The 27,575-nt window shown below is 40.0% G+C and overlaps 1 protein-coding gene across 5 annotated transcripts; it reads right to left on the reverse strand.

The window, feature by feature from the left end:
* On the reverse strand, nt 1-25,408 carry LOC122299179. 5 transcript variants are annotated; one of them, XM_043109213.1, is made up of 12 exons: nt 25,235-25,407; nt 25,052-25,103; nt 24,846-24,900; nt 24,616-24,701; nt 23,174-24,261; nt 22,855-23,043; nt 22,564-22,733; nt 21,303-21,534; nt 2,822-2,957; nt 977-1,071; nt 768-891; nt 1-351 (listed from the first exon to the last, which is right to left on the reverse strand). In XM_043109213.1, the coding sequence occupies exons 1-12, from the start codon at nt 25,315-25,317 to the stop codon at nt 268-270; spliced, it is 2,394 nt and encodes a 797-aa protein (XP_042965147.1). In that variant the 5' UTR covers nt 25,318-25,407; the 3' UTR covers nt 1-267. The 5 variants fall into 5 exon arrangements, 4 of the variants coding, with proteins under 4 accessions (XP_042965147.1, XP_042965148.1, XP_042965146.1 ...); XM_043109214.1 differs by having other exon boundaries at nt 23,174-24,258; nt 24,846-24,903; XM_043109212.1 differs by having other exon boundaries at nt 24,846-24,903.
* Nucleotides 25,409-27,575: the final 2,167 nt, after the last annotated feature.

Below are 27,575 nucleotides of genomic sequence, written 5' to 3' on the forward strand. Positions count from 1 at the left end.
AGTCTCAAGCTCAATGGATTGGAATTTTGTTCTGGAAATAAACACATTTTTTTCTACAGTTTGATCATCAGTTTACAAGAAAAGCAGATACTTCAATTAACTACAGTTAATATCATAAAATCTTTACAAGACTGGCTAATCCTGGCACTATTTAACAATTAAAATGCCCAGACATAGATGGTCCACAGAATAACTTACGAAACTGTACAATACTCAATGGCCGCAACTACTTCGTCATTTCAACTATCTACTCTCCCCAGCTGTGAATCAGGCTGATTCATTATCAACTGCTGGAGCATTGAAGTAAGCAGTTATTGCCTTCAACTTTCCATTTAAATGATTCTTCTCAACCTGAGACCATGGACACCAGCTTTAGCAAAAAAGTTACTAAAACAAAATGAAGAATATGGCACACATTTAATATTTATAGCATGAGAAAGACATAATTCTTGAACTGAGAATATTAACAAACCAAACAATGAGCATAAAGCCAAATTTAATAGTATCCAATCTCTCAGAAAGTGTGGGGCCACTGTTACAAGATGCCACAGTAAATTCTTTCATGATTTTACTGCACAATTGCTACTCAAACATTCATTGTCATCACAAGAGCTGAAGGAAAATGAGTTTCAACTTTTAAATTTATCATCAGGTTAATGCAAACTCAGCCTCATTATCATTATTTACGTTGAGAAAAGATTGCACTAGAGTCTAAGATAAACTTACAAGAGAAAAGCTCACTGACTAATCTACGTTGAGAAAAGTACCTCTACTGCCCATGGAGGATGAGCCGATAGACACAACTCTGCTAATTGGTTGATATCAACATTTCTTGGGAGAAACATAACAAGCCTGGAAGCAATTTTCTTTGCAGTGTTAAAGAGAAAATATCTGCATTACAAATTAGAGCAGCATGAGGTTAACAGTAGCCTTCATGTTAGTGTAATTCCAACTGAAAAAAAAAAAAAAAACTCACCCATCACGTGGCTTTAGCATTGTCTTGATATCATATGTCTCCACTTTACCATAATCAGGTCCCCCCCAAGGAGGCGATAGAAAAACTGTGTCCGCCTGAAGTACCACGTCATGAGTGCTGAAAACAATTAGAATATTGAAAACATCTCAATCGTATGCATGCATTGTAGAGCATACAAGTATATGTTTTGCATTTCAGAAGAGTATGACAAGTCCATTCCGATACCAATCGGTGGTATTAAAAGTTCATCTCACAAAACAGCAGAACTGCTTGAAACTTAATAACTTGGAACATTATTATCTTAAAGGACGCTCCTCAACGTCCTCTAAATTCGACCATTTCTTAGGCACTAGTTCTTCACTTTTAAATTCCATTCTATCTATATCAGAACGTACAATTACATTTTTTGGGTGACAGCCATTCCATAAACCACAGTAATGATATTAACTTTAAAACCACTCCTACCCAATGATACATAATAACCATAGAACTGTCCTTGAGCATAAAAAATGGTATCCTAACTTATAATGTTATTTTCTCCAAATTAAAATTTATGGTTAAAAATAATGAAGAGAATAAACCAATCCAACTAATAGTATTTCAGCACTATTATGTGTACACCATATTCTGGGGAATGAATCCTATAAATACAAGGGCATTTGGCTTCATATTTCGTCCCTATTATATGTACAGCATATTCTATTTACTCATTTTCACCATTTTCACCAGATTTCTCAAACATATAATCGTTCTTGGTAATCAATACATTGCCCTTTGTATTTTCATTAGCAAAAACAGTTTCTCCTTTTTTCATTTTGCATTTGCACTGTTTTTATTTTCAAGCTGTTTAGGCCACTGAATAAAAGTAAAACATACGTAATGATAAGCATTTTTTTTTCAAGAAAATTTTGATCTTTTTCTTTTAATATTTCAAATTTAAAGGATAAAAAATTATCTTCAATCTCATGAGATAAAAAGAGCAGGATTTAAATTGTAAGGCGTTCATGAATGAAGTTTGGGTTAAATTTAGTGGGGTTTGGTTCCTCTTACAGTTTGGCAATTTAAATTGCTACCTCGGCCAAAAAATTAATAGCAACCACGTAGAGAATCAATATTTTAGTACATGAAATCAAAGAGAACATCTGCACCATATCTCTCTTAGTTCCTTCAGAATTATTTTGTCATTTCCTTGAAACACCTCAAAATTGTAACAATTCCGTGATAGTTCATGCGGTTTTCATTTAAAATTTAAGGGGTACCATATACTCTTGATCAATTAGGAGAAAACTCTCCCCATATACATCGGGCAAAACTAATAATGTCATTAATATGGGGGGAGGAGGGCAATCCTCCATGCAGCTTCCACACAGAACATCACACTGTTAAAGGTCAGAGAAAATTACATTTTGATTTTGCATGTTCGGTTAAGATCCAAGTGTCAAAATTGATGAAAAATAGCACATGTAGCAATCCTTTTTTTTTTTTTAATTGGCACTGGGTGTATGAGAACAAAGTCCAGACTAATCCAGGGTTGCACAGGCCCTAGGCAAGGAGTTTCCTGCAAGTGCACCTTAGATAATTCAAGAGTAAGTTCCCTAGACCTAAAGGAAGCATACCACCAAGACCAAGGTCATTACCACTTGAGCCAAACCCAAGGGGTTAGCACATGTAATAATTTTAACAGTCAGATCTTAACCAAGCATGCAAATTGCCATATTTTAGTAGTTCAGAGTGTCAATTGCCAGCTTTGGTAGTTTGGGGAGCAAATTGAAAAATGGTGGCAGTTCACAGGTGCAAAATAGTATATCCCCTAAATGTTAATATATTAAAAGATAGCTTTAATACCTTCAACTTTGGTGCCAAACTGAAAAAGTCACCCTTTATGAAATCTATGTGGTCATCAACTCCATAGATGGCAGCATTATGATGAGCATAATCAATCTTCTTTTCGTCAATATCAACTGCAGTTACATGTTTGCTCCTGAAAATTGATAAATAAGAGTACGCATAAATAAATGCTTTTAAAATGCAAAGCAGAAGATAAGAAAGAAGTGCCATGAATTTCCACCCTATCCCCGTTCATATAATGAATAAAACAAATAGGAAATGTGAAAACTGAATCCATCCAAGGTAAATAGATAAATATCCACAGGTACTTGCAATCAGTAACCTGGGTAAAGATCAAACCGTATAGTTTCAAACTTCAACAGGAACCCCGGGTTAAAAAACTACGTATAATAACATTCCACATCTAAGAAGGACGTCATGTTTTAGTTGTTTATATGTCAGCATCACTTTATCCACTTGAAACAATTGGTGGGCCCTTCAACTAGAGTAAATGAATTGCTGGTTCAGTGCTCTTCAATGGCTGTCTTCAATGAGAAGTGGAGTTTACATGCCCAGCTGTATGCTTTTAAAAAGATTTAAGGCGTGCAAACAAACTGCATTGGAGCGAATCCAAGCGAGGGCTGTTTGAAGTTAAGTCATTACATAATGCATTATTCCCTTACAATAACATTTCCTTTCCATGGAGGCCCATTTGGAGGAGTAAGGCTCCCTTGAGAGCAGCTTTCTTTGTCTGGATGTTTGTACTGGGACAGATCCTTAACCCAATTTGAGGAAATGACATTTTGTGGTCATTTAATGGTGTTATATGTGCAAGCAGAATGGGGAATCAGTGGATCATCTCATACTTCACTGCAAGGTAGCCAGCCCTCTGTGGCAAACGGTGCTTAGCCCATTTGGGCTAATATGATGCCTAAATGGATTGTGGATCTGTCAGCATTTGGTGTTGGAAAGGGCGGTTTGAAAGTCCGCAAAAGCCGTTGCAGCAAGAAAATGAATGCAAATGATAGAATTGATATATTAGCGTGGAAGACCCAAGGCTTTATTCTTTGATTCACTTTACCATTGGATGGCAGCCCAACTATGTCTTCCTAACTTTAGTTTCCAGAATTCTTTTGATCTCTTTTCCCTCTATCATTGGGTGAGTTTGAACTTGAAGTATACTCCGTGTTTATCTTACCACTGCTCTTTCTTTTTTTTATCAGTAAATAAGAATTTTATTAAAATAGGCGAAGCTAAGTACACTGAACATATACAAGAGTGACACCTACGCATGAGTGTCTAAAGATACGAGGAAATCATGTACGTTCATGCCATTAAAGTCTATTACAATCAACCAATGGAGTAGAGTATGAAAAAATAAAGTTCTAATACCATCCATCGTCCATTCACGAATCTCAAAACTTCAACCATTCCTCTCCATCCATATGCACCACCATAGACATATCGGTATCATCTTCCACAGCTGCAATTTGAGTGGTACCTTGGATGCCTTGCCAGCTGGCCAAAAATTCCACAACCCTCAGTGGCATCACCCAATGGAGCCCCGCTCCAACAAATACATCATTCCACAAACTCATGGCTACATCACAATGCAGTAACAAATTATTGTCCGACTCCCCACTGTTTTTGCACATATAATACCAATTAAACACAATGATTTGATGTTTCCGTAGATGGTCTAAGGTGAGAATTTTCCCTAATGAAGCTGTCCATACCAAAAAAAAAAAAAAAAAAAAGGTTTTTAGGGGGCCCTTGGTCCTTCATTTGCTCTTCCATGGGAATGGACTTGTAGAATGTTTCATGAGGGACTTATAATATATGACTCTGCAGTAAATCCTCCCTTCTTGGATGGTGACCAGAAAATCATATTAGCTCCTCCGTTTACTCTACAATTATACACCAGATTAAAAAAATTGTAAAAGTGTCAATTTCCCAGCCTTAGGCCTAAGGAACATGATATTCCATGGGGAGAGCTACTAGAAAGATCCATGAGGTTTGCTACTAAAGCCTCCTGTCTTTGTGCACTGCTGTATATTGTTGGATAAGCTTCCTCAAGGACTCAATCTCCACACAATAAATCAGTCAAGAATTTAATTCTGGAACCATCCCCAACTGCCAAACGAGTGTATCAATGGATGTTTGTCCAGCCTCATCGGATTTGTTTCCAAAGCCCCACCCCATGAGGTCCGCTCACCTCATTCAAGCACCATCCTCCCCACAATCCACCATATTTTAAATCTATGATAACTCTCCACAAAGCTCCCCTCTCCTCATGGTATCTCCATAGCCATTTGCCCAATAAAGCCTGTTGGAAACCAACAAATTACGAATTCCCAGCCCATCTTCACGTATTGGGGTACAAACTATACTCCAATTCACCAAGTGAAACTTGAATTCTTCATCTATTCCCTCCCTAGGAAATCTCATTGCAACTTCTCTAACCGATTAACCACCTTGCATGGTATTGGAAAAAAGAGATAAGAAGTAGATAGGTAGATTGGAAAGAGTACATTTTATCAACGTAACTCTACTACCTTTGGACAAATAAATCATCTTCCAACTCGCTAGTTTCCACTCCATTTTTTCCAACATCCCGTCCCAAATGGACAGCGACTTGAAGGAGGCAACCGAGGGAAGACTAAGATACTTCACTGGCAAGGTGAAGACTTTGCACCCCAAAATGTTGGCAAAGCTCAAAACACCTGGAACATTTCCAACTGGAACTAATTCTGGCTTGGTGAGATTCACTTTCAATCCCGATGTTGCTTCAAAACAAAGTAGAAGAGCCTGCAAAGCTTGAATGTGATTGCGACTAGCAGCACAAGATACAAGAGTATCATCTGCAAATAAGAGGTGGGTCATCTCAATTGTGCCAATTCTTGCATCCCTTACTACAAAGCCAGATAGAATTCTACCTTCCACAAGACCTACAGTTTTACTAAAAGCTTCCATTATAACAAAAAAAAAAAGGTGGTGGAGACAGGGGATCACCTTGCCTCAATCCCCTTGAGCTTCCAAAAAAGCCCCTTGGAGTAACATTCACCAAAATGGAGAAGCGTGCTGTGGATATACAAAATTTGATCCAAGAGCATCATCTCCCTCCAAGGCCACACCTCTCAAACATGTGTAACAATAAATTCCAGTTTACTCGATTATATGCATTCTCCATGTCAAGTTTGCATAATAACCCTGGAACACTAGACTTGATGCGACTCTTCAAGCATTCATTGGCAATGAGGACATAATCAAGGATTTGCTGACTTCTTATGAAGGCATTCTGGGGCTTGAAAATGATCTCCAATACCATACTCAATCTATTAGCCAAAACCTTAGAAAGAATGTTGAACATTCCATTCACTTAGCTAATAGGGCGAAAATCCTTAATCTCCACCACTCCCGACTTCTTAGAAATAAGAGCAATATATGTAGCATTAAGGCTTTTCTTAAAGCATCTCATTCATGAAACTCATGGAAGAAGCTCATGACGTCATCTTTAACTACTTCTCGGCATGCCTTAAAGAAAGCCATAGTGAACCCATCCGGACCTGGAAATTTATCACTTGCCATACTTCGCACTACCTTGCAAACCTCCCCCTCCTCAAATGGTCTCTCTAGCCAACTTGCTTCATGGTGATCAAACAACTAAAATATAACACCATCCAGGCGTGGTCTCCAAGAGAATTGTTCCGATAGAAGTTGGTAATATGATCCGCAATCTCAGACGGACTCGATGTAATCCTCCCATATATTGATAATGACTCGATGACATTGTACCTTCTATGTGAGTTAGCAATGCAATAGAAGAATTTGGTGCATTTATCCCCTTCTTTTAGCCATAAAGCCTCGATTTTTGTCGCCATGAAGTCTCTTCCATTCAAGCCATCCTCTCAATATCCAATGTCACCTGCTGTTTGTGATTCTTCCCTTCTTCTATGAGACCCCTATCCTCTTCCATGTCCTCCAAAACTTGTAATTCATTGAAGAGTGACTTTTTTCGGTCTTCCACATTTCCAAAAATCTGCTCATTCCACTTTTTCAAGTCCTCCTTAAGAGATTTTAGCTTGCCGGCCAGCACATAACTAGGGTTGCCCTATATAAGATAGAGCGGCCACCATTGCCTAACTCCCACAACAAATCCTTATGATTTCAGCCACGTATTTACAAACTTAAAATATATTTTACCTCCCTAAATGCCTCCACAATCAATGAGAATGGGGAAGCGATCCGAACACAACCTTGGGAGCAATTTCTAGATTAGCTCCGGAAAGTGTGCTTCCCACTAAGGCAAAATGAGGAATCTATCAAGTCTTGACCATGCTGGATATTCTCTATTGCTGGACCATGTGAAATTGCCACCAACTAGAGGGATGTCTAGAAGTCCTTGCCCATAGATAAAGTTGGAAAAATCTGCCGTTGTTGAAATAGAGCTAGAACCTCCTACTCGTTCGCTTGGGAAGCATATGATATTAAAATCTCCCCCTATACACCAAGGAAAGCTCCATAGGCTACAAAGTCCAGCCAATTCATCCCACAAGCTTCTTCTCTAGGTAATAAAATTAGGACCATAAACACCGGCGAAAGACCATTGATAACCATTTTCAACATTCTTGTAAGAAGTGGCCACCATATATTATTTCCCCACACACTCATCCGTCTTTTCCACCACCCTTTATCCCACATTACCAAAATACCTCCGGAAGCCCCCTTCGACGGCAAATACAACCACCCCACATGACAACAATTCCACAAACTCCGTATTATGGTAAGGCAGATGAGTTCCATTTTTGTCTCTTGTAAACATACCACATCCACTTTTCAGCCACGCAGCTGTTTTTGACTTGGTGTGCTTCTCTATCTTGTTCAACCCCCTCACATTCCATGAGACTATTTTAGCTTCATAAAACCACCGATTTTGCCCTACCCTTAGTCCCACCACAACTTGCACTTCCTTCATAATTCACCAAACAAGTAAGTCACTTCAATCAACAATTTGAAGGTGGTAGCATCGACTCACCGCCTAAGAATAAAGTTCCCGACCCCCATGGGAGTGGGCAAGATCTGCAGCGAGCAAGTCTTGCCACAAGAGTGTTATGTACAAGAACTATGACTGCATCAAGCCTTCTCCCGGCTTCAACACAATAGAAGAGGAAGTCTGGGATGAGCAAGCCCTCCAATAGGTAGAGCCAAACGAGCTGCTCAAATTGGCTCCTCTTCTTGTCTGAGCGGCATTTCATGGCCGAATTGGATTGTCCAGCTTCGATTGCATCAAGTAGAGCCAAAAACTTATCTTGAAAGCAAATGCATGGGAGTCCTACACACATTTGAATCTCCTTGGCTTTAAGTAAGACCCAAGCTGAAGCTAAAGTCTGGTTTTTCTGCAGAATGATTGAATTCAAACAGGTAGGCTCATCCCAATCCTTGAATTCAATATTCAACCCATCTGCTACCGCCACCTCCTAGTTTTTGTGTTCAAAGACTCTAGATGTGAATATTACCAAAGTGCCAATCTTGGTTTGGGTATCCTGAATTCCCAATGTCTCAGTGTTGTCCTCCATCAACATCTCAATGAACCTTTGAGGTTTTGGTGCAGACAAGGTATCAATGGGACTTCCCTCGGTTATCACCTCGTTTTGCCTCTCTTCCTCTGCCCAAGAGCCAATTACATGTTGGAAATGGGTTGTCATGGCTTCTAACACCTTTCAGCAATGTCAACTCTGGCAAGCCGGCATCCAACAGCCCACCCGCCCTGTCACCCACTCCCGGTGGTGGGTTCTATGTGACCATCAGCTCCTTCTAACCCCTTCCATTGCCCAAAGGCCATTCTCAGCTTCAATTTCCATTGGCGGCCTCAACTCCAACAACCCACCGTTGAGGGTTCCTCCCACCATGTCACCTGCTTCCAATGATGCTTTCTGTGTGGTCATCAGCTGATGATTGGAGGTTGTCGGTGTGTCTTTTCCAATAATGGGCAACCGGGCCCATTACAGGAGGCATGTGTTGCTTAGCCTGCCAGAGTTTGGGCTGGTGCCTTGTCTTTCTCAACCCAAGTAAATTTTCTTTATCTCGGCCCACGTTGGTCCAAGCTTAAGTGTGGCAGGCTGCCTAGACCCTTGTCCATGGCCTTATCCATCCTCTTTAACATTACATTGACCAAACCCTTCAACTGTAGCAAATCTTGTTTAAGAAGATGAAGAGATATTCAGAACTTTCCACGTGTCCTCTCTCGGTCAGGGGGCCTTTTACCATTTCAGTGTTATTTTTGCAGACTTGCTCAAGCTATGCATGTCTTCGTCCTACATCCACAACGACTGCCTTCTTTTTTTTTTTTTTTTTTATAAATAAATAATTATATTGATCAAAGAATGGCAAAAAGCCTGTATTACAACTCTGATGCCCCACCTAAGTGGGCACATTAGAGGCAAGGAAATCTCGAAGGGCCATGCCATTAAAATCTACAGCTATGGCCCAACTACAAAGAGTTCTAAAAAATTAGACTTTAAGCTCCTCTACAGATCTTTCCTTGTCTTCGAAAGTCCGCTCGTTGCGCTCCCTCCACAAGCTCCACAAGATGCAAATAGGGATCATCTTCCACATAGCTTTAATCGGTTGCCTGCCTCTTATGCTAGGCCAACTGACCAACGCTGCCTCCACCGTTTTTGGCATCACCCAAACCATTGCCAAACAAACAAACACTTTGTTCCATAAAGTCCTTGCTACATTGCAATGTAACAGAAGATGATTTACCGACTCTCCCACTCATTTACACATACAACACCAGTCTGCAATAATGATCATTCTTTTCCTTAGATTATCAGTGGTAAGAATCTTATCCAGGGAGGCTGTCTAGACAAAGAATGAGGTTTTTGGAGGTGCCTTGTGACTCCAGATCTTTCTCCAAGGGAAATGAGAGTTGGACTCTGGGGTGAGAGCCTTATAGAAAGACTTAACCAAGAAGATACCTTTTTCTTGTTGGAATCCACCACATGACATCTTCTTGCTGGCTGTTTACTCTTATAGAATAAATAAAACTGTAAAAATCTGCAATGCTGCTTTTTTCCCAATCCTGAAATGCTCTACCGAAATTAATATTCCAAGTACTCCGTCCCCCCGACATCTCCATAGCATCCACCACTGATAAATCCTTTACACTCGCCAATTGAAATAAATCTTTTAAAGCCCCGCTATCACACCACACGTCGCTCCAGAAGTTAATCCTGGTTGCTGTACCCACCTGGATCTTAACAAAACGATTAAACATCTCCCAGCCTCTTCTAATTTGTTTCCACAATCCAACTCCATAAGCCCCACTAACTTCCCTAGTGCACCAATCTCCCCATAAGCCTCCATATTTCTTTTCAATGACCAATTTCCGTAGAGTCTGGTTCCCTCGCAAATCTCCATAATCATTTGCCTAATAATGTCCGATTAAACACCCTTAGGTTCCTAACTCCCAATCCTCCTCCCGGGATAGAGCGGCACACATGTTTCCACTTAACCAAATGAAACTTGAATTCATCCCCCAAACCCCCCCCCCCCACAAAATCTCGTTAGAGCTTGTCAATACGGGTTGCCACACTTGCTGGTATCGGGAATAGAGATAAGAAATATGTGGGTAGGTTAGATAATGTACTTTTTATCAAAGTGATTCTACCGCCTTTGGACAAGTACATTCTTTTCCACGCCGCCAAACGCCACTCTATTTTCTCGATCACTGTATCCCATATCGAAGAAGCCCTCGAAGCACTCCCCAGCGGAAGTCCCAAGTAAGTTAAAGGGAAGGACGCTATCTTGCAAACCAACGTTCTTGCCAAGAGGCGAATATTAGGAACAAGCCCGATTGGCACCAGTTCTGATTTGTCCAGATTTACCTTCAATCCAGAAACTGCCTCAAAGTAGAAAAGTAGGGCCTTTAACGCTTGAACCTGCCTTTGGTCTGCTTCGCACATAATCAGAGTATCATCTGCAAATAATAAGTAAGAAATATTAATAATACCCCTATTCAGGATTCCGATCGGGAAGCCTGTTATAACACCATTCACAACCAAAGCCGATAGCATCCTACTTGGCGCCTCCATGATTATGACAAATAACAAGGGGGATAATGGGTCCCCTTGTCTCAATCCATGAGAGCTCTGGAAGAAACTCATTGACACTCCATTCAACAATACAGAGAATTTTGCCGAGGAAATGCACCAATGGATCCATGTTCTCCACCGCTCTCCAAAACCACACATCCTTAGTAAATGAAGAAGGAAATCCCAGTTGACATGATCATACGCCTTTTCCATATCAAGTTTGCACATTATTCCTGTTTTTTGGGCTTTCATTCGGCTATCAAGACATTCATTAGCAATTAACACCGCATCCAGGATCTGTCTTCCTTTTACAAAAGCATTTTGGGGTTGACAGACAATCTTCCCCATCACCTAGCTCAGTCTATTCGTAAGAACCTTGGAAATTATCTTATACACCCCACTCACTAAACTAATAAGCCTGAAATCCTTAATTTCCACCGCCCCCACCTTCTTAGGTATCAAAGTAAGAAACATTGTATTAAGGCTTTTTTCAAATCTTCCTTTGCTGAAAAACTCCTGAAAGACCTTCAATAGGTCTTCCTTAATAACTTCCCAACAACCCTGAAAGAAACCCATAGAGAAGCCATCCGATCCTGGTGCCTTGTCCTTTGCCATTTTCCTCACAACTTCATAAACCTCCCTCTCTTCGAAGTCCCTTTCTAGGCGTGATGCATCACTCACGCCTATGGTGTTAAAATCCAGCCCATTCAGTGGAGGCCGCCATCCCGCCTACTCCTTTAGAAGGTTCTCATAGAATTCCACAACATGATTGTGGATTACATGTTCATCTCTGCATTCCTCTCCATCCACCTTCAACATCTCAATATTATTATTTCTCCTATGTGAGTTCGCACTTCTGTGGAAGGAACCCGTGCTCCGATCCCCTTCCCTCAACCATAGAGCCCTTGATTTTTGACGCCAAGATATCTCTTCTAATAGAATCAACCTTTCAACTTATGCAACCAGCTCAAACTTCCTCCCTTGTTCCGCCTGAGTGAGGTGTTGTACCTCTTGCAGTCTCTCAATCTCTTGTATTTCTAACAACTTTGCTTTTTTCATTTCCCCTACGTTGCCAAAAGATTCCACGTTCCATACTTGCAAATCTTTTTTGAGAGCTTTCAATTTTGCCGCAAAAATGAAACTAGGAGTGCCTTGGAACTGGTAGGAAGACCACCACCGTTTTACCCTATCCACAAACCCTTCCGATTTCAGCTACATATTCTCAAATTTAAACGACCGACGACCCTTACGAATGCCTCCACAATCGAGCAAATCGGCCAATGATCCGAACCAATACGGGGCAATCGCTTCTGCCAAACCTCTGGAAAATGGCATTCACATTCCGGTGAAATTAAAAACTGATCCAGTCAAAAATGCATTCCGAGAAAGCTTCCATTGCTGGCCATAATCTTCTACTTCCCGACACTTCGCTTGGGAATCTCACAATGTTGAAATCTCCCCCTATACACCAAGGGAGATCCCACCAGTTGTGAATCCCAATAAGTTCTATCTTTGTCTAAATTGGCGCCATAAACACCTGCAAAAGTCCAAAGATAGTTATCGGCTACACTCTTAAAAGAGCAAGCCACCGTATAATTTCGAATAAACTCCTCCACCCTTTCTATAACACGTCTATCCCACAATACCACAATACCTCCTAACGCCCCATTTGATGCCAAATGAGCCCAATCTACATGAACCCCCCTCCATAAACTTCGCACAATACCTCTATCAATATAATTCAATTTAGTTTCTTGCAAACAAACAATATCCACTTTCCATTCCCTGATCATATTTCTTATCCGCAAGTGCTTATCCACATCATTAAGCCCACGGACGTTCCAAGTCACTATTTTTGGTTTCATGGAGGAACGATCTGCCCCTTCCCTTGTACTCTACTCCTACTAGCGCTGCCCTCCACATTCATTGACCAAGACAGTCTTTTGAGCTCCCGGTGCTTCTTTGATTCTCCCTTATTTTTTTGTTTATGCCCCGCCTCAATTGCTGTGAACAAGGCCATGAACTGCTCCTCATACCCATCACATTCAAGCCCCACTATTTTCTGTATTTCTTTCACCTTGTGAAATATCCAATTCGAGACATTCGGTTAATATTGTCAAATGGATTCAATTTAATACATCTTTCAGAGGATTTATCCCCCTTATATAGAACATATTTACATGTCTATGTACTATCTAGTTTGAGCGGGAAGAGCAGCGCCGTATGCGGCGCCGTATGTAGCCTCCCTCTATTTAGCCTACCTATATATATAATCTGAACTATTACAAATAAGAGATCGACTGTTTGTACGTTGACAGCCCCCCTCAAATTGATGCCCGTAGATCAACAAGCATCAATTTGCTACTTAGGAAGCAATGTCGATGACGAGTGAGAGCCTTGGTGAAAATATCAGCAATTTGTAGTTCAGTAGAAACATGTGGAAGAGTGATAATACGAGCTTCAAATGCTTCACGGATAGAGTGACAATCGACTTCAATATGCTTCGTGCGCTCATGATAGACAGGATTGGCCGTGATCTGAATAGCACTCGTATTATCGGCATGTAGAGGTGTGGGATCGATCTCAGAAAAATCTAGCTCAGCAAGCATACCTCGAAGCCAAATAATTTCAGAACAAGCTAAAGACATCGCTCGGTATTCAGATTCTGTAGATGACTTAGAAACTCGGTCTTGCTTCTTACTCTTCCAAAAGACCAATGCATTACCTAAGAACACACACCAACCAGTTATGGAGCGGCGTGTATCCGCACAACCAGCCCAATCAGCATCGCTATAAGCAGCCAGACGAGTCGAGTTGTCGGCTGGGAAGAATAAACCACGAGCAGAAGTGCCATTAACATATCATATGATCCTACGAACAGCAGCCAAATGAAGATGACGAGGAGTCTGAAGAAACTGACTGACTTGCTGTACAGCAAACGAAATGTCGGGTCGAGTAATAGTGAGATAAACAAGGCTACCCACCAACTTTCGATATAAACTGGGATCAGAAAGTAAGTCACCCTCCTCTTTGCGAAGCTTGACATTTAATTCCATAGGAGTATCCACAGAAGGAGCCTCCTGTAGACCAGTTGTAGCCACCAAGTCACTAGCATACTTATGTTGATTGAGTGAAATACCAGAGGGACTACGATGCACCTCAAGACCAAGAAAATATGTAAGAGATCCAAGATCCTTCATATGAAAGGACTCTAAGAGATGAGTCTTGAGCTGACCAAGTAAGACAGAATCGGAACCAGTGATCACAATATCATCAACATAGACTAAAAGAACAACAATACCCATGTCTGATTTCCGAAGAAACAATGAAGTATCATACTTGCTCTGCTTGAATGAAAATTGTAATAAAGTTGTGCGGAATTTATCAAACCAAGCCCTCGGAGCCTGTTTGAGACCATAAAGAGAGCGACGAAGCTTACACACATGTGAAGTTGGAGAGCTGAACAATCCCGGGGGTGGCTTCATATAAATACACTCTTTAAGATCCCCGTGAAGGAAAGCATTCTTAACATCCATCTGATGTAGTGGCCAATCACTGGAAGCAGCAAGAGCTAGAATCATACGAACAGTAGTCATTTTAGCCACAGGAGCAAAGGTCTCTTCATAATTGACACCATATTCTTGATTATTCCCGAGTGCAACAAGCCGAGCTTTGTAACGATCTAAACTTCCATCAGATTGGATTTTGACTGAATAAACCCATTTGCAACCCAGAGGAACAATGGTGGAAGGACATGGCTCAATGTCCCAGGTGTGGTTGGCCTCTAAAGCGTCAATTTCTTCCTGCATAGCTTGTCGCCAACAATCATGCTTGACAGCTTGTGAGTAGCAGGTGGGAATATCAAAATTGGATAATGTAGTAGTAAGAGCAGAAGCAAACCACCCATACCTATCCGGAGGTACTGATACTCGAGAAGAGCGACGTACCAAGTGCTCTAAAGGTGCTGCAACTGATTGATCCTGGAGCATGGTAGGATCAGATATTGGTTGAGCCACCGGAAGAGACTGTGAGTGAGAGCGTCTTGTATACACAATACCTGGTTTAAAACGGGAGCTGACTGGATGAAGATCTGAGAACTGCTGTTCAAAAGATGGGAGGACCACAGTAGAAGAAGAAGGTATAGAAGACACAGGAAAGAAATGTTGATTTTCAAAGAAAATAACATTCCGAGAAATGCGCGTACGATGTAAAGTGGGATCATAGCAAACAAATCCTTTTTGACACACATTATATCCCAAGAATGCACATCTAACAGATTGAGCAGATAATTTATGTCGCTCATGAGGAGGTAAATGGACAAAACATACACAACCAAAGATACGAAGATTATCATAATTAGGTTGTTTAGCAAACAAGCGGAAATAGGGAGACTCCATGTGTAAGACTTGGGAAGGTAAACGATTAATCAAGTGAGTAGCAGTTTTCAGAGCCTCGACCCAGAACATGGATGGAACAAATGATTTTAACAAGAGTGTACGTACTACATCAAGAAGATGACGATTTTTGCGTTCGGGCTACTCCATTTTGTTGGGGAGTAGCAGGACATGAACGTTGATGAATAATACCTTTAGAAGCCAAGAATGCCTGAAACTCAGCAGACAAATATTCACCACCAGAATCTGTGCGTAATGTCTTAATAGTCGCAGAGAATTGATTGTCAATATACGCAAAAAACTCAGTGAAAGTACGAAAAACTTCAGATTTAGAGCGAAGAAAATAAACCCAAGTGAATCTGCTATAATCATCAATGAAAGTCACATAATATTTAAATTTTTCACATGAACTAACCGGGGAAGGTCCCCAAACATCACTATGGATAAGATCAAAGCAGTGAGAAGCTCTACTAGCATGTAACGGAAATGGAAGAATTTTACTTTTACCAAGTTTACAAGAATCACATTGAAGAGATAAAGAAGAACATTCTTCATTATCAAGAAAACCCGAGTGCAATACATGAGATAAAATCTGAGCATTGGGATGACCTAAACGACGATGCCACATCATACTCAGAGCTGGAACATTATGACAAGTAAAGGACTTAATAGACGAAACTGAAGAAAGTAGTGGAACAGGTAAAAATAGTGGAAATAAACGCCCCACTTTAGGTCCGTTCGCGATCGGCTTCCCCGTTACCTGGTCCTGCACAACACATCCATCACCAGAAAAGTGAACAGCACAATTGTTATCAACTAATTGACCAACAGAAATAAGATGTGGAAAGTTGAGGAGCAAGAAACACATCAGTAAATTGAGAAGAGGCATCTCCAATAGCAGCTATTGGCAAGGCACTACCATTGGCAGTCTGAATGGCAGATTGACCAGCATAGGGCCGAACATGACATAGAGCAGTAGGAGTATTCGTCATATGATTAGAAGCACCCGAGTCTACATACCAGAGTTTAGTTGTAGTTTTACCTTGAAACCCCATTGCAGATAATGCCGAAATTAGCATTTGTTGCACCATTTCTGGTGTGCAGTAGTTTGTTGCAGGAGGTGCAAGATCGGAGGAAGCACCTGAGGAAGAGCCATGTGCTACAGAAGTTTGAAATGCTTGAGCCTGACGATTCTGGGGACGTATACGACAGTCTTTGATAATGTGACCCTTCTTCTTGCAATAAGAACAGTATTTCTTAGGACAATTAGCAGCAATATGCCCGTATTCCTTGCAACAGAAACACTGTAAGGTGCGAGAATGAACAGGCGGTCCTCGTCGTTGAGCAGCATAAGCCACAGGAGGGAATCCGGAACTTCCAGGAGAATGTTCCAGAGAAGCTTGAGTACTGAGCCTTTGTTCTTCACGAAGTAACTCACCAAAACAAACATCAAGAGAAGGAACAGGCGAGCGATTCAGCAGAGAAGATCGAACAGATTCATACTCGGGGCGGAGTTTCATAAGAAACTGATCACGACGACGAGTCTCGTGAAGACTTTGAATAGTGGAAAGAGAGGCAACAGGAACATCCGCAATAACCAAATCAGAATATTCGTTCCAAAGAGTCAGAAACGCTGAATAATAATCTTGGATGGAACGATTGTCATGTGAAAACAGGGCAATCGTATGTTCTAACTGAAAACGACGAGCACCATTATCTTGATGATATACTTTCTTTAAGTAAGTCCACATGAATTGAGCGGTACAATGAGGCCGTAAGTGGGTGATAATATGTGGCTCAACTGAGCCAAGAAGCCAAGACATAATTCGAGCATCAAGTACATCCCAATCCTTGGATTTATCAGGATTAGATGCACAATCAGTGCCATCAATATGCCCCCAAAGATCTTTTCCTTTAAGAAAAAGTTCAAACTGAAATGCCCACGTAGAATAATTATTTTCCGAAAACTTAGTACATACAGGTACGGAGTCCATGTTAAAAGCCGAAAAATATAAAAAAAAATTAAATCCGAAAAAAAGGTTAAATGGAACCTGAGACAAGATTAATAAATTATATCCCATGGCAATTGTGGCCGACCAAAAAAAAAAAAAAAAAAAAAAAAAAAAAAAAAACACAACTGTAAAATGACAGAAAGAACAAACAGCCGAAAATAGCTAAAGACCGAAGAGCTAAATGACAGGCAAAAAGAAGGCAAATAGCTAAATGACAGGCAAATAGCTAAATGACAGACTAATAATTAAATGAAATAAAGCAATTGTGGCCAACCAGGAAAAAAAACACAACTGAAAATGACAGAAAAAAAACAAACAGCCGAAAATAATTGACCAAGAAAACAATTGACCAAGAAACTTTAGCTATAATTAATAGCCCACATGGCCCACGGCAAACCCACAAAAAAGTAATTCCACTTGCTGAAAACAATTGACCAAGAAACTTTAACTTTAGTTAATAGCCCACATAGCCCACGGCAAACCCACGGCAAACTTTAACTTTAAATAATTCCACTTGCAGTAACTAATAATTCCAAGAACTGACCGAGAAACCAGAAAACAGTGGATCAAGAAAACAATTGCTGACTGAAAAACAGAAGGACCGAGGTGACCAAGCGGAAATTGCCAAGAAAGTTCTGAGAAAAAAAAAAGAAGTTGAAATGTTACACTTGACAAAAACTGAAAGTCTGAAAGAAATAGAAGCTGAAATGTTACTAGACCAGAAGAAAGTGCCGAGAAACCGAGAAAATCAAAACCAGAAAGATGGACACTTGACCGAAAATTAAACAGAAGGGCCAGACCAGATTTTACACCAAGAAGCCGAGAAGAACACCACTGTGCCAAGAACACCCAAGCCAGCAAGAGACCAGCACCATCAAGGGGAGGTAGCACCGACAGCTACCAATTCATAGATGTGCCGAGAAACCGAGAACAGAGGAGCCGAGAAACCAAGAAAAGAAAATAAAAAGAACAGACCACTTTTGTAGAGAAATGCTGAGAAGAATCCAACCGAGAAGAAAGTGTCTGTAGAGAAAGACTGAAACACAAGAAATAGATCGGAAAAAAATTAAGAAAGCTCTGATACCATGTCAAATGGATTCAATTTAATACATCTTTCAGAGGATTTATCCCCCTTATATAGAACATATTTACATGTCTATGTACTATCTAGTTTGAGCGGGAAGAGCAGCGCCGTATGCGGCGCCGTATGTAGCCTCCCTCTATTTAGCCTACCTATATATATAATCTGAACTATTACAAATAAGAGATCGACTGTTTGTACGTTGACAAATATGGGAGGCAGAAATTCAACGGAGTGGGTTCCTCCATTCTGTTTATCTGGTTTCCTTGAAATACTCCATCCAGAGTTATATCTTCCAACCCCATATGTCCACCATCATTAGGAACCTCAAAAACCCCCTCCACCGAAAGGTTACAGTCATTGGGCCCCTCCCCCTCCAAGTCTTCCATCTCCGAATCACTCTCTGAAAGGATTGAGAGTTCCAACCCACCTGCTTCTTTGTCTCCTGCATTAAACAGCGTCATCTGGCCACCACAGAGAGGGAAAAAATTCTCTAGTCGCCGAAGTTGAGACGCTTAAAATCGGCCTAGGGTATTGTGCACCCATGGCCGCCGACACCTTGCTGGAATCTCCCCCTGCTCCCTTCAGCACCTTCTATGGAGTCGTCGTTGGCAAGTCAGTCGCCGGCGAGCATAACACGAGCTCGAGCGTTGTCGAACTCACGTTGATGGGGACCGGGTCATTCGATTGGGGTACCGGGGTAGTCAACCACAGGGCTCAAGATAAGTGTGGGCTGGGAAGACCCAGGCCTAGGCCCTGGGCCCCATTCTTTAAATGAAACACTGGGCCAGGCATTATCCACAGAGCCCAGCCTTTCTATATCCAACATAGCTGAAAGTGGCTGAGGCCCACATTTGGGCCCTTTTGGCCCTTGATCACAAGGCCCCGAGTCCACTTCACCTTCAGCCAGCTTCATCTCCCCATTCCCTTTAATATCCTTTCTCATCCCGACATATGCACGTAACTCCTCCATTTCCCTCTGCACTTTTCTAAACTGCCCCTGCAAATCCAACAGATGCCTACTACTCACCCACGTCTCCTGTCCAACCTTAGGCCTACCATATCCTGACCCCCGTACAGCTTGAGTGGCTCGGAACGCACCCCCATCCCGCCCATAGTCACCTGATTTCTTCTCGCCGTGCACTGGTCTCGCCACCTTGAGGGCCTCTACATACGTTAGGTTGGATGGTCTCACTGTCTTTCTATACGCCTTAGCCCTAGCAACTTTTAGTACCAGCTCCCTCGACTGGGTCATCTCCTCAGCCATCTCCTTTAGACTTTTCCAACCCCATCCACCTGAACCTTCCGAAAAACAAAGTAGAGAAACTCTTCCCTCACGTCTGTACTCTGCAACCGACAGATAACGGCCACAATGGTTTGTGCAACGAAACTCCTATAGCCCTCCCTTACCACGGAGTACACCTCCTTGCTCCCCCCGCTCAGGCATTCCTCCAGCACGCGTATGAGCCATAACACTGTGTTACGGCACACTACCACCTCGTATTTTTCCTTCCACCCCCTTTCAAATATGCGTAAGTTAACTCCTCCTCTCACAAACGCGATCCTTTTTTATTCTACCACTAACTCTCTCAACAGAAACATCCTCCTCCGTATAACTGCAACACCGTCAAATGTTGTTTACGCCAGCCGGCAAAAAAACTTGCATGTGTACGGAGAGAATTTCAATGCCTCATAACTCTCGAAAAAGGAACCTAGTGGGCTCAACATGTTATTGCATAACAAAAGCAACTACAAATGACAATACGACTGCCTTCTTTGCCTTCAAATTCCATAATTGCCCTTCACCTTTGGTATAACAGTTGTTGCTTCTCCTTGAGCACTTGTTTCTGTTTCATCACTGCTAGCAGTAAACCCCAATGATCGAACCACCTTTGTGTAGGACTTAGGCAGAGCATTCATTAACACTTTCTGTGTTGGATAGTGAGATCTTAAAAAACCATCCTTGCTCCCCTTATCCAAGCTACTGTAAGCTTCCTTCATTGCTTCTGCCATTTTTTTCCACCCTTTCCCCTCCATTCCTTCAGGTATGAAGACAAAATTCCTTCTGCCACCACCGCCGTGTATCGACCTTGAGCATTGGAACATCTCTCCACAATGTAGCTTCTATTACCATCGCATGAGGTTGCAAAGAATTCCTTTTTATCTCCAATCAAGCATTCCTCAAGGGCTCTAATAAACCAGCTTACCATGAACATCTCCAAGATCAGAGTTTTTGTAACCTTCCAACTTCTCTCTATTAAGCAAATCCATCGTCTACCTTCATCAGAAAATTTGAAAACCTTAGATTCTATACGAATCTCTCTTGAATACACCATGATGATCTCGTTGTTAAACACCAACACTCATCCTCAATAAGAGAGTGTATGAAGAGAAAACAGTCTTTCACTATTACTACATCTAGAAAGATCTTACCACCGCTAAAATGTCAGGACTATCAATGTAACATTACCATTAGATTTACATAGGGTAATGAACATTATAATATTGATCTCACATGCAGTGGAGCCTCCCTCAGCTGTTCAGCCATAGTTTTGAACCTAAATTTTATTGGTCACAAACGTCAAAATCCAATCCAAATTAGGCAGGATGCATATGCAGGTACTACAGTGGAAGTTGATTCAGATCTCAATTCAATCCTAAGTTTCGACTTACGACCGGTTCATCAGTCCTATTTATGATCCCAATTTTACATCTTTTAACACACCCAAAGTCTTGGAAATCCAGATTTAGCTATCAACTAAGGAAAAAATTTATTATCATTAACATGTGATTAGGAAATTTAGGGGGAAGTCAAGATTGTTTGATGACAACACCAGATGGAGAATTCATCAGCAAATTTCATCATAAAAGATTCAAAACTAAAAAATTACAAAATGGAGTCAGAATAATACTAACCTTAGAGCAAATTGTATAGCATTCCCGCCAACCCCAGTAAAACAGTCAACTATGATGCCACGGCCACAACGGGATGCATGATGTCTAGCTATAGACTCTGGAGTGACAGAAAACCATCCCTCTTCATCCATTTTTATACCATTGTCAAATTTAGAGAAGAGCAGGTATCTCTGCCTCCAGTATTTGCTAATACTAGCAGAACATTCTCTGAGAATTCCTTCAGACTCAAGTTCTGCGGTATGCAAAATGGTTTATCACAATTCAACCAGTGTAATAACATCTCAGAGTATCAGAAACTACTGTTGGCAGTAATGGCACAACACAGTTAATTGTCTGGGCAAAACGAACAGGACACTAAAAAAAAAAAAAAAAAAAAAGCATACGCATACCTTCTATTTTTGTAGGTTTTGCTATGATCAAGTGTCCAACCCATCTTTAACTAGTTTGACCAAAAAACATAATCTACATTATGATATGGAATTAACTCTTCATTTATTCTTTTAAAAAGGCAAAATATATTTTGCTTTCTGAAACTCTTTCTTGATCAACTATAAGTTTTTACACCTAAGATAGACTTGAATCTAGAGAAAGTTCTGTTTTTTTCTCTCATTTCTAAAATAACTTGCTGCAGTCCTTCAAGTTATAATGGATATGAGAGGATATAAATTATCTTTATAGCCCTCGTCACTTCCATGCATCAGTTCACACTGTAAATCAAAAGGCTTCGATTGTTGTGGAAAAAAATACACATGTTCATATTAGATAGAGTTGTAATAGTAAAATTATAAATTTCTCTTTCTTGCTTCAAATATTGAAGTAGAGTGATCAAGATCATTAGAATCTACATGCTACATTCTGGTCAAGATGCCTGAGTTCTTTATTTTTTTTAATTTTTTGTCATTGAGGTTAAAAGTATTAAGGTGAAGTAACACAAGCAATATTAGGTGGAATAACACAAAATCACGCCAGTCCAAGGGTGAATTTGACAAAAGAATAGAACAATATGAAAAGGATGATTCGCCCGCCTACAAGATTTCTGCAAAAAGAAAAATGAAAATTTGAAAATTGACAAACAAATACAGGGAGCAAAGGGTGCCAGCTGGCTTGGTGAAGTCTCATGGTCTCGAATAAAAGACAGAGTAAACACCTTCCCCAGAAATGTTCTGTTTAAGAAAATGCGAGAGGCTACCTTCCCTTTGTAGGTCATAGGACCAAGCAACCTCAACAGAACCAAGAGAGAGAGGGAGGTTAAGTCACGAACCTTCATTGTCATTGAAGGATTTTCTCTGTCTTTGTGTTTTTCTCACTTTCTTTTTCTTTTTTTTCATAATATGATCATCACGGGTATCTATCTTATCTGTTAATGTATCCACATTTTCCAGAGTTATATCACTACCCTCAGAAACTGCTTCAGTATTTGTATTGGTCAAGCTGCAATGAAGACAAGATGTCAAAGGCCCAAGTGAGCGTCTTTTTAAATAAAGGCTGAACCAGACACAATCTTATTTTGATAAATAAATCAACACAATAATAATATGTTTTTATATTCTACCTGCTGGTATCTAGAACTTGAGAGGCTTCATCATCTTCATAACTTGCATCGCAAGAGATGATTTTACTAGGTCTATCAAGGAGATCAACATAATCCAGTTCATTGGGTATATCAGCATGTGTCTGTTGCAACTCACCACTGCAGACCTCATCATTAACTGGTGGCTTGATTTTAATTTCTGAACTGCAACTAAAATTGGATAAAATCCAAGTTCAGGGTCATCTAAAATAGAACATTCATAAAAAAACATAAATATAAAAGAGATCGGAGTAGGAAAACAGGCAGGCAGGTACATATACACTAAGGGAAGACAGACTACCTGTTAGTCTCTGGTATCAAGCAAAATGTTCTTTCATTAGTACTTGTATTGATCTCAAAAAGAGCATCTGCATGCTCAAGACTGCTCACCGAAGTTACAGCCACACCAGACAGAGAGTTGTCTACACCAAGTTCGATCCCCACTAAGAGCTCATCTGGTGGCCAATTCCCAAGTTTATCATTATTGTTGTGTTCGTGAAATGACTCAACTCTAGTTTGCAAATTATACACATGACTTGCATCTTCAGCAGGGTTAACATCCAGTTTTGTTACCTCAGTAGTCACTTCATTTGACTCATTATTAACGTCACCATATGCTAAATAGTCCAGGCCCACAGGCAAGTACCATGTAGAAGCATGCGTTTTGATATTGTAAAAATAGTTTCTATTGTAGAAAGTGTCCCAATACTCCAGCCAATCCCCATAATCATCATTGCAGTTCATGCTATCAGTTCCATCCTCCTCAAGCATTTTTGGAACAGGAGTACATGCAACTGAATCAGGAAGATATGGCTGCCCATTGCTGTTATCGTTTGAATTATCCTCTTTTTCTTTATCATGGTAAGTAGCCGATAACCTTTCTATATATTCATAATCCGGTAATCTTCCATTATATTCTTTCTTATCGTTGTCAAAGCTAGCATCTGTCGAATAGCTCCCCCTAGAAAGTACCTTATCCAAGTTAACCATATTAACTGAATTTTTTACGTCATCCTTGAACAGTATAGAACTGGGTACAGAGCCAGAATCCAAGCCATCATTGGGCAAAATGTTGGATATTCCCTCAAAAACTTGTTCCTTATCATTGTCACAAGTGATCATAGTTGAACTTCCTGAATTATCTCCTTCATCAGCAGGCCAATGGGATATTTTGACATCCACTGCAACATCATAATTAGATGATTCACTTTGCCCCAGCATTGACATAGAACATAAAGAACTGCTCATATTATCATGAAAAATGGTAGGAGATACAATCTCCCCCTCACTCACTTCGCATATTTCAATTGCTCCATCCACAACATTTGTATGACTGTTTGACTGCTTCTTGCGTGTGCCCTTTCTTTTGCCTTTACCCAATCCCGTCTTCTTTCGCATTAAACAAAAAAAAAGGTTCATTATCACAAACAGGAATAATAGAAGCAAGAATTATAGGGAAAAGCGTGCAAGTGCAAAGTAAGAGTGATGAGGGCAGCCTCCAACAACTCCTGGATTGACCACGAGCAAGTCCTATTGCTTCATTTTGATACTCAAAAATTTAGTGACATGGATATAGTAATCTGATTAGAACTCTAAAAGCCTATATAGCTTTTGTATTCTTTTGGTATAAAATATGAAATGCAACTATCATCGCTCTACCAATAGCCAAATCTCTATCGCCTCTTGGCTAGAGGGCATCGATTGTAATAGGCATTGACTACTAAAACATAGAGGTGAACCTACCTCCTTGTTTGTGTGAAAGGAAAGAGGAAGCCCCAATGCATTCATCTGTTCGGTGAGCTCCATTTCTTCAGGTAAAGGGCTATAATCTGAACAAGCAACAAAAACAAGCAACAGGAAAAAGGAATTTAATTCTGCATGAACATTTAGTACAGAAATAATTCAAAATTAAAAGAAAAAATGCGAGAGAGAGAGAGAGAGAGAGAGAGAGAGAGAGAGAGAGATTCACTTGCCTATGGTAGAAGAAAGAATATTTGAGCCATTACCATTATCATCTTCAGCCGATTTCTGCTAATTCAATGAAAAGATAAATAATTTAAATTAAAAAAACAAATAAAATCATATAAATTCAAAAGACGTGTGGTTCTAACTTCAAACCAGAAATTCCAAGTGCAGTAAGACACAATCAGAGATGGAATAAAAAAAAACAAATACTTACAGAGCGTCCGGAGAAGGATGAGAATTGTGGTGTCCCCGCCGAACCATCGTCCCTGCAAAAACAAACAAACAAATAAAAAAAGGTTGAACAAGAGTGTGAAATTCAACATCCGAAGTCTATTATGATTTTTTAACGTAAAACACACACACACACACACACACACAGAGAGAGAGAGAGAGAGACCAAAGGTAGACATGAGTGAGCTTAAAGAGAGAGCCGAGAGCTCTAATGGCAGGGCCTTGGGGTTGGGGGTCGACGACACCCATTTGTTTTGGACTGAAAAATCTTGGAAACGGACTTGACGAGAGTTGATCGGATTCACAGGGAGACGCCCTTTATACCCTATGTACTCGCTCCTGTTTTTTTGTGACTGTGACCTTTAAAAGGGCAGTTCTACGATACCGAAAGTCTACCGAGAACTGACGGATTACCATTTTTTTTGTTAATTTTTTCTTAAACGTTAAGTAAAATATTTCTTAATTTTTTTAAAAAAAATTAAAAATATAAAAATAATGGAATATATTTCTTAACTATTAAGAAAAAAATGTGTGTATATATATATAAATACCCATAAGTGCAAATGTTTCGATAAACCTGTCGACTTAGCATTTTTTATTCAATAGAAATCGAAGTATACCGATAAAATGGATAGATTATGATTATTTTTCTCTTTTTTATTTTTAAATATTAAGAAATTTTAAATATTAAGCAAAATATTTCTTAATTTAAAAAAAATCATAATAATTTAATACATTTCTTAACAATTAAGAAAAAATATATATAAAAATACCCATACGTGCAAATGCTTCGGTAGACCATCGGTCTACCTAGCATTTCTCCTTTAAAAAGCAGCCATTCTCTTTGCTTTGCTAAAACGCCAGCCAACCACAACGTTGTTTTTTCTTATGGGAAGTGGGAACCACAGCGTTGTCGGGCCGAGGTTTGTTTCCAATTTCAATCCAAGCCAGGGGATCTACTACATAGGATGTGTGTCGCTAACTCGCATACTACACAGCAGAAGTGCTTTATCCAGTCATTCCAATTTTCTCTCCATTTTTTTTAATTTTTTTTTAAACTAAGCATCTTTTAATTTTTTTAATTTTAAAAATAAAAAATTTACTATTTCAATTTTTATTCAATCCCATTAGTAATATAAATGAACCAGTCTATTTGATAATTTGTTCGAGACTTGTTTAATTAAACTCGAATCAAACTCAACTCTTGAAGAAAAAACTCGCTTGTGAAAACAAATACTCGCTTTATTAATAAATGACACATATCTGATTAAACTCAACTCAATTCATCTAAAGCTCCATTATTATATTATATTAATCAATAATATAACTATAGTACCTTTTATAATTAAATATTGGAAAATGCTAGGCCAACCGTTACTTGTTTTCCATTTTTAGCACCCGCTTGATGTGGCATACAGGTGTAACTTAATAGAATAAAAAATGCCATACCTTCTTCTCTCCCTTTTCTCTCCCTTTTTCCCAAAAACTCCTTCTATCTCCTGAAAACACCTTCTTCTTTTTTTTTATTTTTTATTTTTTTAATATCCAAAACCCACCTTTTTCTACCTCTTGAAAACAAGAAGCCTTCTTCTCCTCTCCTGGAAACCCACTTTCACGCGACCTCATTCTCCTCTCCCTGCTTCAAAAACCCTAACTTCTTCAAGCTCGAATCGGTCTCCAGAAAACGGTTTCCCCGCATTTCCCTGCAAGCTTGAAGCTCAAAAACCCTAACTTCTTCAAGCTCAAAGCTCACCACCAACCCGCCATGTCCCTGCATTTCCCAACTGAAATTGAAGCTCACCACTAGTTGAAATAGAAGCCAGATCCCTCAAAATATTTCCTTGCAGTTTGTGTTCTACAAGTACGTCTATCTATCTAATTTTGATTTTTATTATTTTATTGAAATAAATGTAGTTCATAGTTGTTGTGGTTGAGACTTGTTGTGGTTGAGATGAGAGTACGTGGTTCATAGTTGTTGAGAATTTGTTTCTTTGAGATACGGCCACAACTAATTCACAGAAGAGTTCAATGAACTCATTTGCAGATCATCAAGTGCTTGACATTTGGGTTGTATAGCCATTTGACAGGACTATGTGAGTGACATTTGGAGTGTGTAGCCATTTGATACAAGAGGATGATCCAGATTATAATAGGTCTCATGTACATGTAAAGAAAATAACTCACGCAAATATCCTCTTTGGGTGAGGATGTACCGCAATATAACTGGAATAATTTTTCTTGCTTTCATTGATAATACATGGCTGCTTAAATAGCAAACCACATTCATGAAACTGAAAAACTAATAAGCCGAAAACAAAGGAACATCCTAAGGCCACTACCAGTAGCTGACGCTTAACAAATGAAATAATAGAAATAGGCCCCACAACTAACTAAAATAAAAATGCAACAGAAAGATAAAATCAAGCATAAATTTCTCCAACGTCCCAGTCCATGCACGTATGCACTACACTCCTCTTGCACTACGTCATTACGCCCCATTTGCGTCT

Source organism: Carya illinoinensis, chromosome 16 (assembly GCF_018687715.1).
Source record: "Carya illinoinensis cultivar Pawnee chromosome 16, C.illinoinensisPawnee_v1, whole genome shotgun sequence".
Taxonomy (NCBI): Eukaryota; Viridiplantae; Streptophyta; class Magnoliopsida; order Fagales; family Juglandaceae; genus Carya; species Carya illinoinensis.